Source organism: Lathyrus oleraceus, chromosome 6, assembly GCF_024323335.1.
Source record: "Lathyrus oleraceus cultivar Zhongwan6 chromosome 6, CAAS_Psat_ZW6_1.0, whole genome shotgun sequence".
NCBI lineage: Eukaryota > Viridiplantae > Streptophyta > Magnoliopsida > Fabales > Fabaceae > Lathyrus > Lathyrus oleraceus.
In genome coordinates this window covers 288419681-288436964 of record NC_066584.1, presented here as the reverse complement: position 1 = coordinate 288436964, position 17284 = coordinate 288419681, and the positions used below count along the sequence as shown (strand labels likewise).

The following is a 17284-nucleotide window of genomic DNA, read 5'->3' as shown; positions in this document are numbered from 1 at the left end:
TTTCTGATCTAACATGTTGAGGTTTGTTTAGAGCGTTGGTATGGTAATAATTTTGTCTTGATTTCACTCAAGTTTGATAAAATAAGCAACCTTTATATTTATTGATTGTGTTAAATTTTTGTTGTGGCTCAAGAAAATTGAGGGGGATAGATAATAAGAATTTTTTTTTTCACACTAGGGACTTAACTTAAAATAAATATATATTATAATAATTTTTATTTTTTTTTAATAATAAGGAAGGGAAATAACAATGAAAGGGAAAATAACATACTTGAAGAGGGAAGGTTGAAAGAACAAGGTTTTCCCCCCCACACTTAAATGAAACATTGTCCCCAATATTTCAAAGAAAACAAAAGAAATAGAAAAGAGAGAAAAAACTAAAATCAATGCTGCCTGCCGCCTCTTGTTCTTGGACCTGGTGATCGCTGACGTACTTCTAAGTCGTCAAACCTGTTGAGCAACTCAGTGAACCGCTGGTCGGTTATGGCATTTCTTGCTTCCTGTTGTTGTTGCATCTGGCGCATCATTTGCATCACTTCGAGATTCTGCGCTTGCATACCATCGATAGCATCCATGATGTCGTCGTTGGTTGCTGGCCTTCTTCGTCGACGACGTCGTGACTCGTGAGGATGGACCAACTGCGTTATCGGAAGGGTTGAGCGGGACTGATTGTTGTGCAGGAACCTGATCGCCTTGCTCCATTTCTTCAAACTCGTCTGTAGGCGGGTTTGCGTGTGAAGGCTCGGTAGCTTCGGGAGCATTAAGGTCGTAGATGAAGCGGTTGGGGTTGGTGACATCTGTGAGGGCAATGTTGGGTAAAACAACACTTGGGACTTCGTGGTTACTCACCATAAGATAATACCTTCCGCCTACCCTGATTTTGATTAGGCAGCTGCACCGACAATAGCTTATATCCATAAATAGGGGTGGGAGAGCTTGTAAATTTTGAAGTTGGTCCCCTAGATTTAAGCCAAGTGCTATTGTGGTTATTAATCCTCTAATCACGAAAGGTTGGCGGCCTCTAGCACATAGGGTGCGGATATGATGAAATAAGAAAGAAGCAGCGTTTACCTTTGTATCCATTTCAAAGACGCAGTGGAGGAAGAATAATTCCTTGGCGTTGACTTTGCTGTTGTTCGGTCTTCCAAAAACTGTGTTTTGCAGGATGCGAATAAAGTACCGGATGGTTGGGTTATGTATATGGGAAGCAAGTAGTGCATCCCAATTATCGGTTTCCACACCAGATATTTTCCTAAAGAGGTCGAAGGCGTTTATTTGCCACTGGGAGTTCGGAGGGATTCTTGGGTGGACTCGGTCTCCTACAGGGAACTGTAGCATGACACTCAGCTGATCCTGGGATAGTGAGTATTCGGTGTTGAACATGCGGAAGGTTGCGGTACCGGTTAAATACTCGTCTTCACCGGTGGGAGTGTTGTACGAATAAGAACTTAAAAATTCTAAGGTGAGAGATGGGTAGGTAGGTTGATTATGAGTGCATAGAAAGGTTAAATCAGCAAGGCGAAGCATCCATTGGATACCTTGAAGTAATCCTAATTCTTGTAAACAATTTAAATCAGGGTACCTGGTAGATACGACACCTCGCTGTTGGAAACGCTCGAACTGCTCCCTTTGATAATTATCATCTTCGGATCGGAAGATGATATTTTCGAATGCTTGGTTTCCCGCCATACTGATAAGTGGGTTGAAAGAAGTAAAAGGTAAGAAAATGAAAGGTATTTTATAGAATGGTTTGTGGTGTATGAAAAAAGGTATGGTGGGTATTTATAGGAAAAAATTTGGAAGTTGGAAAGGGAGTGGGTGAAAAATAAATAAATGTGGGTAAATGTGAGTAAATGGGTGAATGAATGGGGAAGGTAAAAAGTGGGGTGGTGTAACGGTCGTGTCTCCAACGGTTACTAACGTTCACCTAGTCTGAAGGTGTCACGCTCGTGACAGAGGCGTTACGGGCGTCACAGGCACTTGGTGTGACGACCGTGATGGCTTGTGTGACGCTCGTCACACAGTCAGCTTGTAACGGTCATTTGCGTGGGTTCTTCATACTCTGTTTTTATTATTATATTTTATTTTTGTTATTTTGTTTTGCTTATGTTTATTGTATTTTGCTATTGTAATGCTTTTAAATTGTCTTGCATGCTATTCTACTACCATAATATGTGTATTTCTTCAACAGGCATAGTAATTATTAGCATATAGTGGATATCATTATTTGTAATAGAAATTGCATAGATCAAAATAAAATAAACCAACAATGCAATAGCTTCGTAAAATAATCATAATGTAATATTGGAAAGCAAAAGCAAACATGCGAAAGAAAAACAAATACTAATAAAAAAATAATGTGAAACAAAATTAATAAATAGCCTAAACTAAAACTAAGTAACTAAGAAAAACAACTTCTAGCTACTTGCAGGATCTCTGGCCGGAGGAGCAAAGGAGTTAACACGGTTTAGAAACTCGTGGAATTGATTTGTCATACTGCTCATGTATCCCAGAAATTCTTGTCCCATGTTAGCTAACTCTTCTCTGAGGGCGTCTTGTTCTGACATCAAGGCTTGAATGATGGTGTTATAATTATCTCCGGGCATATGATGTCTAGGATCGGGTATTGCCGACTCTTCGGTCGGGATAGGTTGAGGAGGAGGGTCAATATCATAATAACCAAATGGTGTCTGAGGGTCAGACTCAGCATACGGAATCTGGTCGTCACAAATCTCATAGTCCTGGATGGATTCAGTAGATCTAGCGGGAGATGGTATTCCGTTCAGGTTGTAGAGCCAGTTATTGCGGTTATGAACACTAGTCCTCGGACTAGGCAAGGTGAATAGGCAAAGAACCTGGTTGTTAATTATAAGCTCAAACTCTTCAGGCCCGAGGTTTGCTATAAACATAATGTTGAAGAGGAAAGGTATACTCATAGTCGCAATGCCACAGAAAGAGCTTAGGTCAAGCATAGGTTGAAACGTAATCCGATAGCATTACCAATCATGGTTATCAATCCGCCTATTTGAATTGGTGCTCGTTCATCTTGGATAAGGCGGTCAAAGTTCGCCAACATAAAAGTGGCACCATTCATAGGACGGTTCTAGGAAGCACAAAACATGATGAAGAGTTCATCACGTGATACTGTAGTAATATTTGACTTCTTCCCAAAAAGGGTGTGGGCCAGGATCTTATGGAAATAACGAAAGGCTGGATTATGTATGTTTCCAAAAAGAAACTCATGTTCCTCAGGGTCGTCATTTTCAGTCAAATTTCCCCAAAAATGTTCAAGTTCTCTATATTCAAAAAGGTCTTCTTGGCTCACTGTGAATGTATCAAAAGAGGTAGGGAAACCTAAAAGGTTGGTAAAATCTTGAATGTTAAATTGATACTCCATGTTGAACATTCTGAATTGAATGAAACCTCTGCTTATTCCTTTTCCATGGCTGGGTAGATAGATCAGGGAGCTAAGGAATTCAAGCGTTAGTCTCCGGTAAGTGACGAATTGTCTTCGGATAGGTGTGGTTTCCCACCCTATTTGACTCAGCAAATACAAGACACTCTCTCTTAGTCCAAGGGCAGTCATTACCCAATCATCAGCATACAAACTAGGTAGCATCTCTCTCTCTGCTAGTTCCTCAAACTTTTGTTTCTGAGCTTTCCCTCTGAATTTGATACCCATACGATCAATTTGTCCCATCAGGTTAGTGTTAGCTAGAGAAAAGAAAAACAAGAGTTTTAGTCAGGATTTGGCCAAATGCCGAAAGAAGAAAAGAAGAAAAATAATTTATAAGTTAAAATAAATTAAGAATGAATACTAAATAAAATTTAGAAGAATAATTAAAGGAGAAATAAAAAATAAAATAAAGAATATTTGTGGGTTGTCTCCCACGAAGCGCTTTGTTTAATGTCGCAAGCTCGACATAAAAACTATCAAATATAATCTATAACTTCTGGAGGCATTTCGTCTAAGTGCAGGACTTGTAAATCTTCATTGTTCTCTGCATAATGATAATGTTTTAGACGCTGCCCGTTTACGATAAATGGTTCCATAGATTTGCCTTTAATTTCCACAGCTCCACTTGGAAAGACATTGGTGATTTGGAAAGGGCCTGACCATCTAGAACGTAGTTTTCCCGGAAATAACTTAAGTCTAGAGTTGAACAAAAGGACTATATCGCCTTGTTTGAAGATTTTTCTGGATATACGTTTATCATGCCATTTCTTCGTTCTTTCTTTGTAGATTCTGGCATTTTCGTAGGCGTCTTGTCGAAGTTCCTCTAATTCGTTTATGTCAAGAATTCGCTTTTCACCAGTGGCCTTATAGTTTAAATTTAGATTTTTAATAGCCCAGTAGGCCTTATGTTCTAATTCTACCGGAAGGTGGCAAGATTTTCCATAAATAAGCTTAAATGGGGTTGTCCCTATGGGAGCTTTGTAAGCGGTTCGATATGCCCATAAAGCTTCCGGTAGTTTCGATGACCAGTCTTTCCTTGAGGTGGCGACTGTTTTTTCCAATATTTGTTTGATTTCTCTGTTAGACACCTCCACTTGTCCACTGGTTTGAGGATGGTAAGGTGTCGCTACTCTATGTCTTACACCATACTTAAACAGTAGTTTTTCGAGTATCTTAGATATGAAATGTGATCCACCATCACTGACTACTATTCTTGGGACACCAAATCTCGGAAATATTATATTCTTAAAGAGTCTAGTTACTACTCGTGTGTCGTTTGTTGGAGAAGCTATAACTTCAACCCATTTTGATACGTAGTCAACCGCTACGAGTATGTACTTGTTACCGAAAGAAGGTGGAAAAGGTCCCAAAAATCTATTCCCCACACGTCGAAAATCTCTACTTCCAAAATGCCCTTTTGTGGCATCTCGTCACGTCTAGATATGTTTCCCGTGCGTTGACATCTATCACATTTTTTTATAGCCGCATGCACATCCTTCCATATGTTTGGCCAATAAAAACCGGCTTGTAGGATTTTGGAGCAGGTCTTGGATGTACTTGCATGTCCACCATAAGGAGCGGAATGACAGTGTCGGATTATAATTTCTATCTCTTCTTCAGGTATACACCGACGGAAAATACCATCGGGGCCTCTTTTGAAAAGTAAAGGGTCATCCCAGTAATAATGTTTTATGTCACGGAAGAATCGTTTCTTTTGTTGGTAAGATAAATTAGGTGGAACTATTCCGGCAGCTAAATAATTGACGAAGTCAGCGTACCATGGTGTAACACATATATCTAAGGTGGTCTCTACCTGTTTATCAACTTTATTTTCTTTCAAAGTAGCTATAAGTTTATCGTACGAGAAATCATCGTTGATCGATGTTCTTTCCGGTTCCAGGTTTTTGAGTCTAGAGAGGTGATCTGCTACTACGTTTTCAGTTCCTTTTTTATCTTTGATTTCCAGATCGAATTCTTGTAGCAACAAGATCCACCTTAGGAGTCTAGGTTTAGCATCCTTTTTTGTTAAGAGGTACTTAATGGCGGCGTGGTCAGTGTAAACGATTATTTTAGCTCCGACCAAGTAAGAACGAAATTTATCTAGTGCAAATACTACTGCTAAGAGTTCTTTCTCGGTTGTGGCGTAATTCATTTGTGCTTCATCTAGAGTTCTACTTGCGTAATATATGACGTGAAGATTTTTATCCTTTCGTTGTCCTAAAACAGCGCCCACGGCGTAATCACTTGCGTCACACATTATTTCGAATGGTTCATTCCAATCCGGGGTCTGCATTATGGGCGCAGAGATCAATGCTTGTTTAAGCGTTTGAAATGCTTCTAAACATTTATTGTCAAAGATGAATTCAACATCTTTCATTAATAATCCGGTCAAAGGTTTAGTTATTTTAGAGAAATCTTTAATGAATCGTCGGTAAAAACCGGCGTGTCCTAAGAAGCTTCGTACTTCCCTCACAGTTTTCGGAGGTTGAAGGTTTTCGATTACTTCTATTTTGGCTTTGTCTACTTCAATTCCTCTATTTGATATGATGTGTCCTAAAACAATTCCTTCTTGTACCATAAAGTGACATTTTTCCCAATTAAGTACTAGGTTTACTTTTACACATCGCTCTAGAACTCTTTCTAGGTTTTCAAGACATTCTTCAAAGCTTTGCCCGCATACGGAAAAGTCATCCATAAAGACTTCCATGATATTTTCGAGAAAATCGGCGAATATTGTCATCATGCACCTTTGGAAGGTTGCGGGAGCATTGCACAAGCCAAACGACATTCGTCGATAAGCGAAGGTACCAAAAGGACATGTGAATGTTGTCTTTTCTTGGTCATCAGGGTGAATTGGTATTTGAAAGAAGCCTGAATAACCGTCTAGATAGCAGAAATGAGAATGTTTTGCTAATCGTTCTAACATCTGGTCTATGAATGGTAAAGGGAAATGATCTTTTCGGGTTGCTTTGTTTAGTTTCCTATAGTCAATGCACATTCTCCATCCCGATTCGATTCGTTTGGTTATAGTTTCTCCTTTTTCATTTTCAATAACTGTTATACCTCCTTTCTTTGGTACTACGTGTACAAGACTAACCCATTTGCTATCAGATATAGGATATATGATACCTACTTCTAATAACTTTGTTACTTCCTTCTTCACTACCTCACTCAGGATCGGGTTTAGTCTCCTCTGATGTTCCCTAGAGGTTTTACAGTCTTCTTCTAGCATGATGCGATGCATACAAATAGAAGGACTTATCCCTTTAAGATCGGTGATGTTGTATCCTAGTGCGGTTGGATATTTTCTTAAGATATGTAGGAGTTTTTCGGTTTCGAGCTTTCCTAGGTCTGCATTAACTATTACTGGTCGTTCAAGTTCTAAGTCTAGGAATTCATATCTCAGATTTTTGGGAAGTGTTTTCAGGTTGAGGTTTGGTTTCTTAAGGCATTGCGCAGGATCCGATGTCATTGCTAAACATTGGTTAAGTTCGTCTTCTACACGATAGTCAAACAATTTGCCATTTTCTAACTCTGTTTCTTTTATGCATTCGTCGATGATATCCATGAAGTAACATGTGTCTTCTATTGCAGGTGCTTTCAAAAATTGGGAAAGAATGAACTCAATTTTCTCTTCTCCTACTTCGAAAGTGAGTCGTCCTCGTTTTACGTCTATGATCGCACCGGCGGTTGCTAAGAATGGTCTTCCCAATATAATGGGTGTAACTTCATCTTCTCTAATGTCCATAATTATAAAATCGGTTGGAATGTAGAATTGACCTATGCGCACGGGAACATTTTCAAGAATCCCTACAGGATATCTAACAGAACGATCTGCTAGTTGCACAGACATTTTAGTTGGTCTTAATTCTCCCATTTCCAGTTTCTTGCATATGGATAAAGGCATAACACTGATACCGGCTCCTAAATCGCATAAGGCTTTATCTATGACAAATTTTCCTATGTGACAGGGTATAGAGAAACTACCAGGATCCTTAAGTTTTGGAGGCATATTCTGGATTATGGCGCTACATTCAGCAGTGAGTGTAACGGTTTCGCTATCTTCAAGTTTCCTTTTATTAGAAAGAATTTCTTTTAAGAACTTAGCATACGAGGGCATCTGCGTAATAGCTTCTGTAAACGGAATTGTGACGTTTAATTGTTTCAGTAGGTCAACAAAATTTTTAAATTGGCCCGCATCTTTGGTTTTAATAAGCCTTTGAGGGTAAGGGATAGGTGGTTTATAAGGTGGTGGAGGTACATAAGGTTCTTTCTTTTCTACGGTTTCCTTATTACTCTCTTCCTTTTCCTTAGGTTTACTTTCTTCCTCATTTGACTTTTTAGAGTTTTGGTTTTCCATCCTTGGATCAGACGGTCCTTCTACTTCCGTTCCACTTCTTAATATGATTGCATGAGCGTGGCTTTTCGGGTTAGGTTGGGGCTGTCCAGGAAATGTACCAGTTGGGGCAGCAGTAGGCGCTTGTTGTTGAGCTACTTGTGAGATTTGTGTTTCCAGCATTTTGTTATGGGTGGCCAGGGCATCTACTTTACTTGCTAGTTGTTTAATTTGTTCGCTAGTGTGTACATTCTGGTTTAAGAAATCTTTATTGGTTTGCTGTTGAGAAGCTATGAAGTTCTCCATCATGATTTCCAAGTTGGATTTCCTAGGAACGTTATTGTTAGGTGTAGATGGGATCGGCTTTTGATATCCCGGAGGTATAGCTGGGGCTTGATTGGGAGCTTGTCCTGGTGCGTATAAAGCATTATTACTCTTATATGAAAAATTAGGATGGTTCTTCCAGTTAGAGTTATAGGTATGCGAGTAGGGATTTCCTTGAGCATAATTCACTTGCTCTGCTTGGATTCCTGTTAGGAGTTGACAATCTGCAGGAGTGTGACCTTGGATTCCACAGACTTCGCAATTCTGAGTTGCGGCAACCACGGTGGCTGGAGGTGATACATTTAAACTTTCAATTTTCTGGGCCAGAGCATCCACTTTTGCATTAACATGATCCAGGCTACTTATCTCGTACATGCCACTTTTCGTTTGAGGTTTCTCTACCATTGTTCGATCGCTTCCCCACTGATAATGGTTTTGGGCCATGCTCTCGATAAGTTGATAAGCATCGGCATAAGGTTTATCCATAAGCGCACCACCTATGGCGGCGTCTATTGTTAACCTTGTGTTGTATAAGAGACCATTATAGAAGGTATGAATTACTAACCAGTCCTCTAAACCATGGTGTGGACAAAGTCTCATCATGTCTTTGTATCTTTCCCATGCTTAGAAAAGAGACTCGTTATCTTTCTGTTTAAATCCATTTATCTGGGCTCTCAACATAGCAGTTTTGCTTGGAGGAAAATATCGGGCAAGGAAGACTTTCTTCAACTCGTTCCATGTGGTGACTGAGTTGGAAGGTAGAGACTGAAGCCATCTTCTAGCTTTATCTCTTAACGAGAAAGGAAAAAGACGAAGTCGAATTGCCTCTGAAGTGACACCATTAGCTTTAACAGTATCAGCGTATTGGACAAATACGGATAAATGAAGGTTTAGATCCTCGGTAGGATTTCCAGAGAATTGATTCTGTTGCACTGCTTGTAGCAGCGAAGGCTTAAGTTCGAAGTTGTTTGCTTCGATTGCGGGTGGAGCAATACTCGAATGCGGCTCATCTTACGATGGAGCGGCGTAATCTCGAAGAGCACGAGCTGGTTCTGCCATCTCGGGTATCGGCGAAGGAAGAAGATTTTTGAGGTCGGGAATTTCGATTGGAGGAAGATTGTTTGCAGCACGATATTCCCGAATTCGTCGTAAGACTCGGAGATATAGTTCAACGTCGTTGATTCGTAAGTAGTACGGTTCGCCTTGTGAGCGAGTGTGTGGCATACAAATCAACGAAAGACAAAAATGAAAAATAAAAATTGCCTTAGTCTTTACAGCGTATCAGAAGAGTTACGATATCGACTAAATAAAAGTCCCCGACAACGGCGCCAAAAACTTGATCGCGACTTTATGAGTCGATTTGGGGTACTAACTGCAAGTGCACAGTTCTATCGTGTAGTTTTAAAAGATATTGATCCCACAGGGACTTATGAATCGATATACCGTTTTCTAAGGTTACTTCGTAAAGCTATGGCAGATGATACTTTGATTGTTCGGGGAAAAGTAAAACTAAAACTAGATCTAAATTAAATATCAATTAAGCGGATATCGGTATGTAGTTCGTCGTAATTAGGGAATCAAATCTTCGTTGGTTTCTTGGTTTTAAAATAAATCTTTTCAGTAGACACTATTGATTAAAAGCCTTTTCTCAAACTCTCGCTCTGTTGAATAGACCATGACTTTATATTAACGTAGCTGTCACTTATTAGTTAAGTCTAAAATCACCTTTTGAAAACAACAGAATCTATAGAAACTTTCTTTAAGAAAACACTAACCGTTTAAACACCCTCGTCTCAAACTCTCGCTCTATTGACTTAGATTATATAATTAAACTTAAATGCTTAACTCTCGTTCTCACATTCAACCTTTAAAAATACTTTTTGAAAAAGATTAGAATTTAATTAACTCTAAAAATTGCTTTCGCCCTGATTTAGAATTAATGTCCAATTTACACTGTCCAGTTAAAAACTCAAACTTTCGTTCTATTGATTTTAACTTCTTTATGTTTTTTACTCTCGTACAAAAACTTTGGGATTAATGCTGTAAATTGAGGCCATAAAAAGAGTAACTTTATTTTTAAATGAAATTAAACCAACTTAGTTTTGATTCCTTCATTCCGCTTACTTTACATACCAATGTCTAATTTAATTAGCCGGACATGCTAAACAGGTCTAAACAATCATCATGCTTAAATAAAACCATATCAGGCAAACAATATAAATAAACAGCAATGCAGAGCATATATAAATTAAATAATAAATTAAAGAACCTGAATAATTAATAGCAATCTTGAACTCTCCACCACAGACCGGTTGGATTCGTTCTTGAATTCTTCAATCGGACAGGAAAATAAAAGCGAAGGAATAAAATTCTAGGATCTAACGTAAGGTTAGATCTAGTAAAAGATACACAATAGTTTCCGGTGTAGAAACTATTGTGTGAAAAATTAATTTAGTGCTTAAAAGATTGACTGGAAAAGAAAATAAAAATTGCAAATAAAGTAGAAAGTTGTAGAAAAGTAATGCTGTAAAATATGCTTGCACGGCGGAAAGAGACGGAGAGCTTCAGGGTTGGCTAAAAGCAACTATTTATATTAGTCTACTTTGTAACGGTTTCCAAAAGTCCTTTCCGTAAAATGGTCTTCACGTTCCAAGGGTCAAGCGTAAGAATAAGCTTCAACGTGCCTCTGTTGCGCTTCTGAAGCCTAAAATATAGGAGAGGGGTGTTACGGGCGTCACACCATGTGTTACGCTCGTAACACAAGGTAGTAAGGCGTGACGCTCGTCACAGCTTGTGTGGCGATCGTCACAACTTCAACGCTCCTGGCTTGTAATTGTGGGCTGGGCTTTTGCTTTCCTCATTTTTGCACCCCTTTTCTTCTTTTTTCCACTTTTGCTTCAAATAAATTACCTGAGATAAATAGAAGGAAAAATACCAAGTAATCTCGAATAAAATGAAATAAATCCAAACAAATAATAATATAATTTAATTAAATCGAGTCCAAAAATGTGATATTATTTCATGTTATCACCTACCAACATCACCGATGCCTCATTTTTGTTGATCCTATTGTGATTTAAGAATCTATCCCCCCTGATCGGAAGATACATTAGGCACGAGAAATCGTCTAGTGTGATAGACATCTCACCATATGGGAGATCAAATGATGACGTCTCTGAGTATCATCTCTCTACAAACACAAACAATAGTCCATGATTATTAGTAGGATACTTGGTCCTGCTTAAATATCTCAGTTCAGATGCCTACAACACATCCATAAACCATAACTCATTAGGCACATATAGCCTCATAATATTCCGGCCATGGTTTATAAATTTTAATGCATCTCGATCCTGAAACAAAAATAAAAAATCGTCAGACATGTCTTTTCAAATTAAGATGAAGATACATTTTTCTTTTAATTTTCATGGTTTACCTCTCCGTCTCAGATATGTCTAACAAACTGGTTCAGGTATAAAAGGCAATAATGGTAAGTCAGGTGGGCCTCCTCTAAACCCCTGCGGGACATCAGATGTCAGGACCTCAAGTTCCTCATGCGGGGCCTTGGGTGCCTCCTGCTGGGAGTCAGGTGTCTCTTGTGTATCAGTAGGTGACACTTGTCTCCTACGAGGTGATGTAGTAAGAGATGCACGAGCCCTAGATGTCGATCCCTTAGAAGAAACAATCAGGCTATAAGCAACGACCGAGATAAAACTAATAGGTGCCTAGGAGGATTAGGATATTTCCCTCCGAACTGATGCATGTTGCGCAACTCTACCATACCTCAATCTATCTTGCCTATCAACCATAATTCCTAAAACAAAAATACACAACCATTAAACAAATGAAACATATAAATTCAAACAAAAAAATAACTTCTGAACATGCATCTCCATTTTCTAAAAATACGTTATAATTTTACGGAGATGCATTTCCGTAAAGTTTTGCAACTCAGAAGTCGTCCATGGCGAACATGCATTCGACCCAATAGGCAAAACAATGCATTTTTTCAATAGAATAACCTACCAAACACATTGTTAATGTAAATGAACTATCTAAACTACCTATTACATAACCAAATGCTCAATTTCTATTTATATTTATGGAAAAATTTAAAAATAAAAAAATAAAAAACTTACCAAATATGATTGGAGTTTGATGTTGAATGAACTCTTTGATCATTTTTATGTTGATGGAAGAATATTTGGAAGTTTCATGAATGATTTTGAGTGAATGTGAGTTGAGAGGATTTGGTAGATGAGAGTTTGAGAATATTATGAGAAATGAGGAAGGAGAAAGAGTTTTGACGCCCTTTTGATTAAATATCATCACGAGATACATGGTAAGTAGGAAATGTGTATCTTGACGTTTAAAGTTTATAGAGATGCATCTCCGTAATTTTTTTAAAGCATCCTAAAGCCTGAATCTCACCATTGAATTTAAAATGTATTTTAAGTGCGTTCAAAAATGTATCTCCGAAATTTGGGGTATTTCGATTTTTCATATGGTGTGATAGCAATCCATAGAATACCTTTGGCAATTTTCTCTTTTTTGGAAGTCCAAGGCAAGAGTCTAGCCTGTTTTACCCTTGGGCAGGCCATGCCCTCACCGTTTTGATAACCGGATCGATTTTTAAAACACTGCAAACTTGTAGTCTCTACAAACTTATCTTGCAAACCATTTTAGTCCTTATTATTTAGTCAACATATATCTTGTAATGATTTTTTACATACATTTAGATTATAAAAAAATCTCCACAAAAATTTAGAATTTTTTTAACATGTGTTAAATTAAATATAACTTTTTTAAACACTAAAAACTCAATATGAAATTGAAAGAAAAAAAAAATCAATTTTTTGAACTATTTTTTTATAGAGGGGATTTGTATAATATTTCAGATAAATATGTGAAAAGCTATTAAAAACATATATTGATTTATTTATAATGATAAAGAGTCTGTTTGTTTTACTTTTAAAACATAATTTTTTATATTTTTAAAAATATTTTTTATGAAAATAAATTTGTTAACTCATTTTTATGAATTAAAAGATGAGATTAAAGGTAATGCACTGACAGTGTAAACTTTTTTTACACCATCATCCAATAGAATTATAACATTTTGTCATGTCATACCAGTATTTTAAAATTAAATGTGTGATTTAGCGGGATACACGTATTTGATTGGTTGACAGTGTAAAAATATTTTACAGTGTAAGTGCATAGTCTTTTTTCTCTTAAAAGATTATTTTGGCAACGAATAACATAAATATGCTTTATTGAAAATTAAATAAGGATTTAATTGATATACACTTATAGTGTAAAAGAATTTTACACCATGAGTTAATCTTATCCGTTGGATATTGAAATAAGTTTGATTTTTATTTTAAAAACCTATAAAATAATGCAAATGGGTGATAGTGATGAATCGACAGTGTAAAACTTTTTACACTGACAATGCATAGTAATTAATCTCATTAAATAATGGTCAAAGTTACATTATTTTTCAAAAAGATATATATCAAAATGTTTTTTATAAAAAATTATTCAAAATAACTTTAATTTAAGTAATTTTTGAAACTTTGATATTAAAAAATATTATGATAAAATAATGAAATACCTCAAACAATATATTTTTTAAAAAAATTATTTAAACCAGTTTTTAATTTAATTTTTTTAAACAAAAATATATAATATTATAGAAATTAGTTTTAATAAAAGAGCTAAAACAAACTTGTTTGCGAAGTGATTTAGTAAGATTAAAAAGTGAGTTTTTGTATCAGGACAAAATAACGAAATTATAAAAAGTTATATTTATTAAAAATATATTTAACCCTAAAATATTAACCACTTCACGCATGCTAAATATTTTTTTCTAAGGTTACCTACGCCATCCTTTTTCTTACATTCTCAATAGATAACGTTTTTTTCCTTTGACATTAACTTCATCCCCCCATTTCCCATCATATTAAAATAATCTTGTTTAGACCTTGTTTGAATAGATGAAATCGAATGGAAAGACAAGAATGAGATGAAATAATATGTTATTATTTTGATCATTTAAATTCGAATAAAGCGAAGCGGAATGAACAATCATATTTACATTTAAAAGTGAGAATAACAATTGTTTTAAAACAAATTATATTCATAGAGAGTCTAAAGGATGATGCTAAACATACGTTCCTTCATTTCATGATATTCAAAGAGAGTTTAAAGGATGATGCTAAACATAGACAAGTTAAGAAATTCAAAAATAAAAATTGTTATTTTCATTTTATTTCAAGGGTCAATATGCAAATTATAAATAAAAAATTTAGATTTGATTTTTATAAAATTTTGGCCCCTTGCCAAAATCAATGGAGAAAAGATTGAAGACACAACAAAATTATATCTTAAATTTTTACTCATACTCACATATCTTTTTTATTTAGCTTAATTGTAAATTTAATCCCTCTATTTTATCTTTTTTGGGTTTTGGTCCCCCATTTTAAAACAGTAATTTTGCTTAAAAGAGAACCAAAAATATAATTTTTAAACATAAGGGGATCAAAGCCAAAAAAATGCAAAATAGGAGGACCAAAATACTTTTTATTTCTTTTGCTTGTCTACCCCACACCATACTACCTTTCTATTCCTTTTATCACTTCTATAATAAAATATAAATTCTTGTTGAGAGAATAAAGTCAATATTAGGCATACACACATCATAGCAGTTATTAGGTTTAAGATGACAGACAAGTATTTGCACACTTCATACAGGAACAAAAGATAGATTGAGGTAACATCCCAATAATAACCAAATGAGGTTAACATCCCAATAGAAATTGAGATATTCTAGTATCGATACTTGGTGGAGTAATCTTTGGGAGCAATGACAAGACCACGCCCCTTCCTTGCACCTCTGTAGACAGTTTCAATGATGTCAATGAACTCTTGTTTGTCCTTCATAGCCCAATTAATCTTGTTGTTGTTTCCAGTTCCAAGGTCTATCATGATGTGCTTGTTCCTAAAGAAGAACATAACTGTCGAAGGATCGTACAACTCATACATAGTGTTAAAATCAGGCACTTCTGTGATGTCCACAAGGTATATCACGGCAAAGTTCTTTATTGTCTCTGCAACCGATGACAGCACCTCATCCATCTTGGCACATAAAAAAAATAGAACACCAAATCAAATAGGAGTACCAGCCTAATTAATGCAATTTCACTCGACATAACCCATATCAACTTACAACCAAGAATTGGGATATGATGATGTTGAAATAAACAAACATGACGAGTCATATGATAAAACAATCCAGGCTTTAAAATTGTAGGGGTGTTTGTGGTTTCATCACATTACATCACATCCTTGAAATTGTGAAAAACTATAGATAAATCATAAACGTGTGACTACCTCTACGGGACTAAAACTAGATTTGAATTAACTTTATCGGGAAAAAAATCCTTTAACTATATAGATTCTGTTGTGTTTGCAGAAAAGCCAAATGAGGGAGCTCATGAGAAGTTAAGATGCAGAAACAACTTTGGAAAATGCTTGTTGTGAAATCAAATTAAACGAATTAGGAAGAAAGAGTTTTGCACCTTGTGAATAACCATCTCCTCCCTAAATTCACACTATATCTCTCCTATCTTCTTTATCTTTGACCATTATCGGTTTCGTATAATTTTCTTTAGGGAAAGATCCGCGCTATATAGAACTTCTGAACTAATTTCAACTTATATACAAGTTGCTTTGTCTTAAAAAGTAATATTCTTTTAAAAACTATATACTAAAAAGTACTTGTTGGTGATTTGTTTATTGATACATTAAAACCTCAATTAGCCAAATAGTACTATCAATAAATCGAAGTATAAAACTTCGACATTTTCATGTATAGTTGAACGAATGAAAATTATGCCATACAACCTTCGATGATATTTTGTAAAGTAGTTATAGTGAATGAATGATTTTGAAATAGAATAGAACAGTTACCTGCATACAAGTCTCGTCCCAATCGTGTCCAAAACGGATGACAACGAGACGCTCTTCCTCCGCAAGGATCGCCTGATCTACAGCCCACCCCGAATGCAAGTGAGGCAACATGTACGACATCTTTCTTGTTCTTAATCACAAACTCTACTTTCTGCTCCAACAAACACAAATCAACTTTCTTCAATTAGGGTTTCATTATTCAACAACATCAGAGCTATGTATAAGATAACACAAACTAAAAGATCAATTTACTCATGAACATTATCATACTCGGATTTGAGAGGGGAGAATTAAATTAGGTTTTTACAAAAATTGGGGATTTTTTGCTTTATGTACAAAAACTGAACCAAATAATGAAATTAAACAACATCGAAAGAGTCGATCAATCATATGAGTGGTTAATTTCGGGTTTGAGATAAAGGGGAAATTTAGGGTTTCGATAAAATTAGGGTTTTATGAGTTTGAAGGTATAAGTATCGGAAAAATAAGAGGAGTACTTACAGTGAGTAAGGGAAGAACGAGTTGAAGGTGGTGAGGATTCCTGCAGCGACGGAGCTTGCGTGCGATGGTGCTGAGAAGAAAAATAAAATAAATACGATCTTATTTATTTTGTATTTAATCCCTAATTTGCTATGAACTTTGAGTGAAAAATTTTACTTATAGATTTTTTTATCAAAATATCCCAATTTTTCAAAAAAAAATTCTAAAATAATCTCGATTTCAAAAAAAATCTTAATCTACCCCATTTTTAAGAGGAGGTGTCAATTGGATTGACGCCTCCTCTTAAATTTAGAGAGAAGACGTCAATTGGATTGGCTAAGGCTCCTGGTGTGGGCAATCCAATTGGCGCCCATGTGCAAAATTTAAATGGAGACGTCAATCCAATTGGCGCCCATGTGTAAAACTTAAATGGAGATGCCAATTGGATTGGCACCTCCGTGTGTTTTATGATTTTTTTTGAAAAAAAAATCTATGTGATAGATAAAATCGAAATCGGACCAATTCATATTAATATTAATTCTCATTTATACAAAAAAAGACTAATGTTGATGACTGAGATCACCTAACCGACCTCCGGTCCCACATGCCCTAGCTACCTGAACTTTGGCCATAATCCACGTTGATGATTCATCCCAGGTGTTTGAGTATCTGAGGGGCCAGGAACATCACTACCAACGACAAGAGATTGCCTG

General features: G+C 36.2%; 1 protein-coding gene and 1 non-coding gene across 2 annotated transcripts; one reads left to right on the top strand and one right to left on the bottom strand.

The window, feature by feature from the left end:
• Window positions 1–8691: 8691 nt before the first annotated feature.
• Window positions 8692–8798, top strand: LOC127098934 (small nucleolar RNA R71). Its single transcript, XR_007793617.1, has one exon. It is a non-coding gene; the product is annotated as a small nucleolar RNA R71 (small nucleolar RNA).
• A 5960-nt stretch (window positions 8799–14758) lies between these two features.
• Window positions 14759–16761, bottom strand: LOC127098354 (thioredoxin-like protein YLS8). Its single transcript, XM_051036934.1, has 3 exons — window positions 16593–16761; window positions 16092–16242; window positions 14759–15257 (listed from the first exon to the last, which is right to left on the bottom strand). Exons 2-3 carry the CDS (start codon window positions 16209–16211, stop codon window positions 14949–14951), a joined length of 429 nt encoding a protein of 142 aa, XP_050892891.1. The 5' UTR covers window positions 16212–16242; window positions 16593–16761; the 3' UTR covers window positions 14759–14948.
• Window positions 16762–17284: the final 523 nt, after the last annotated feature.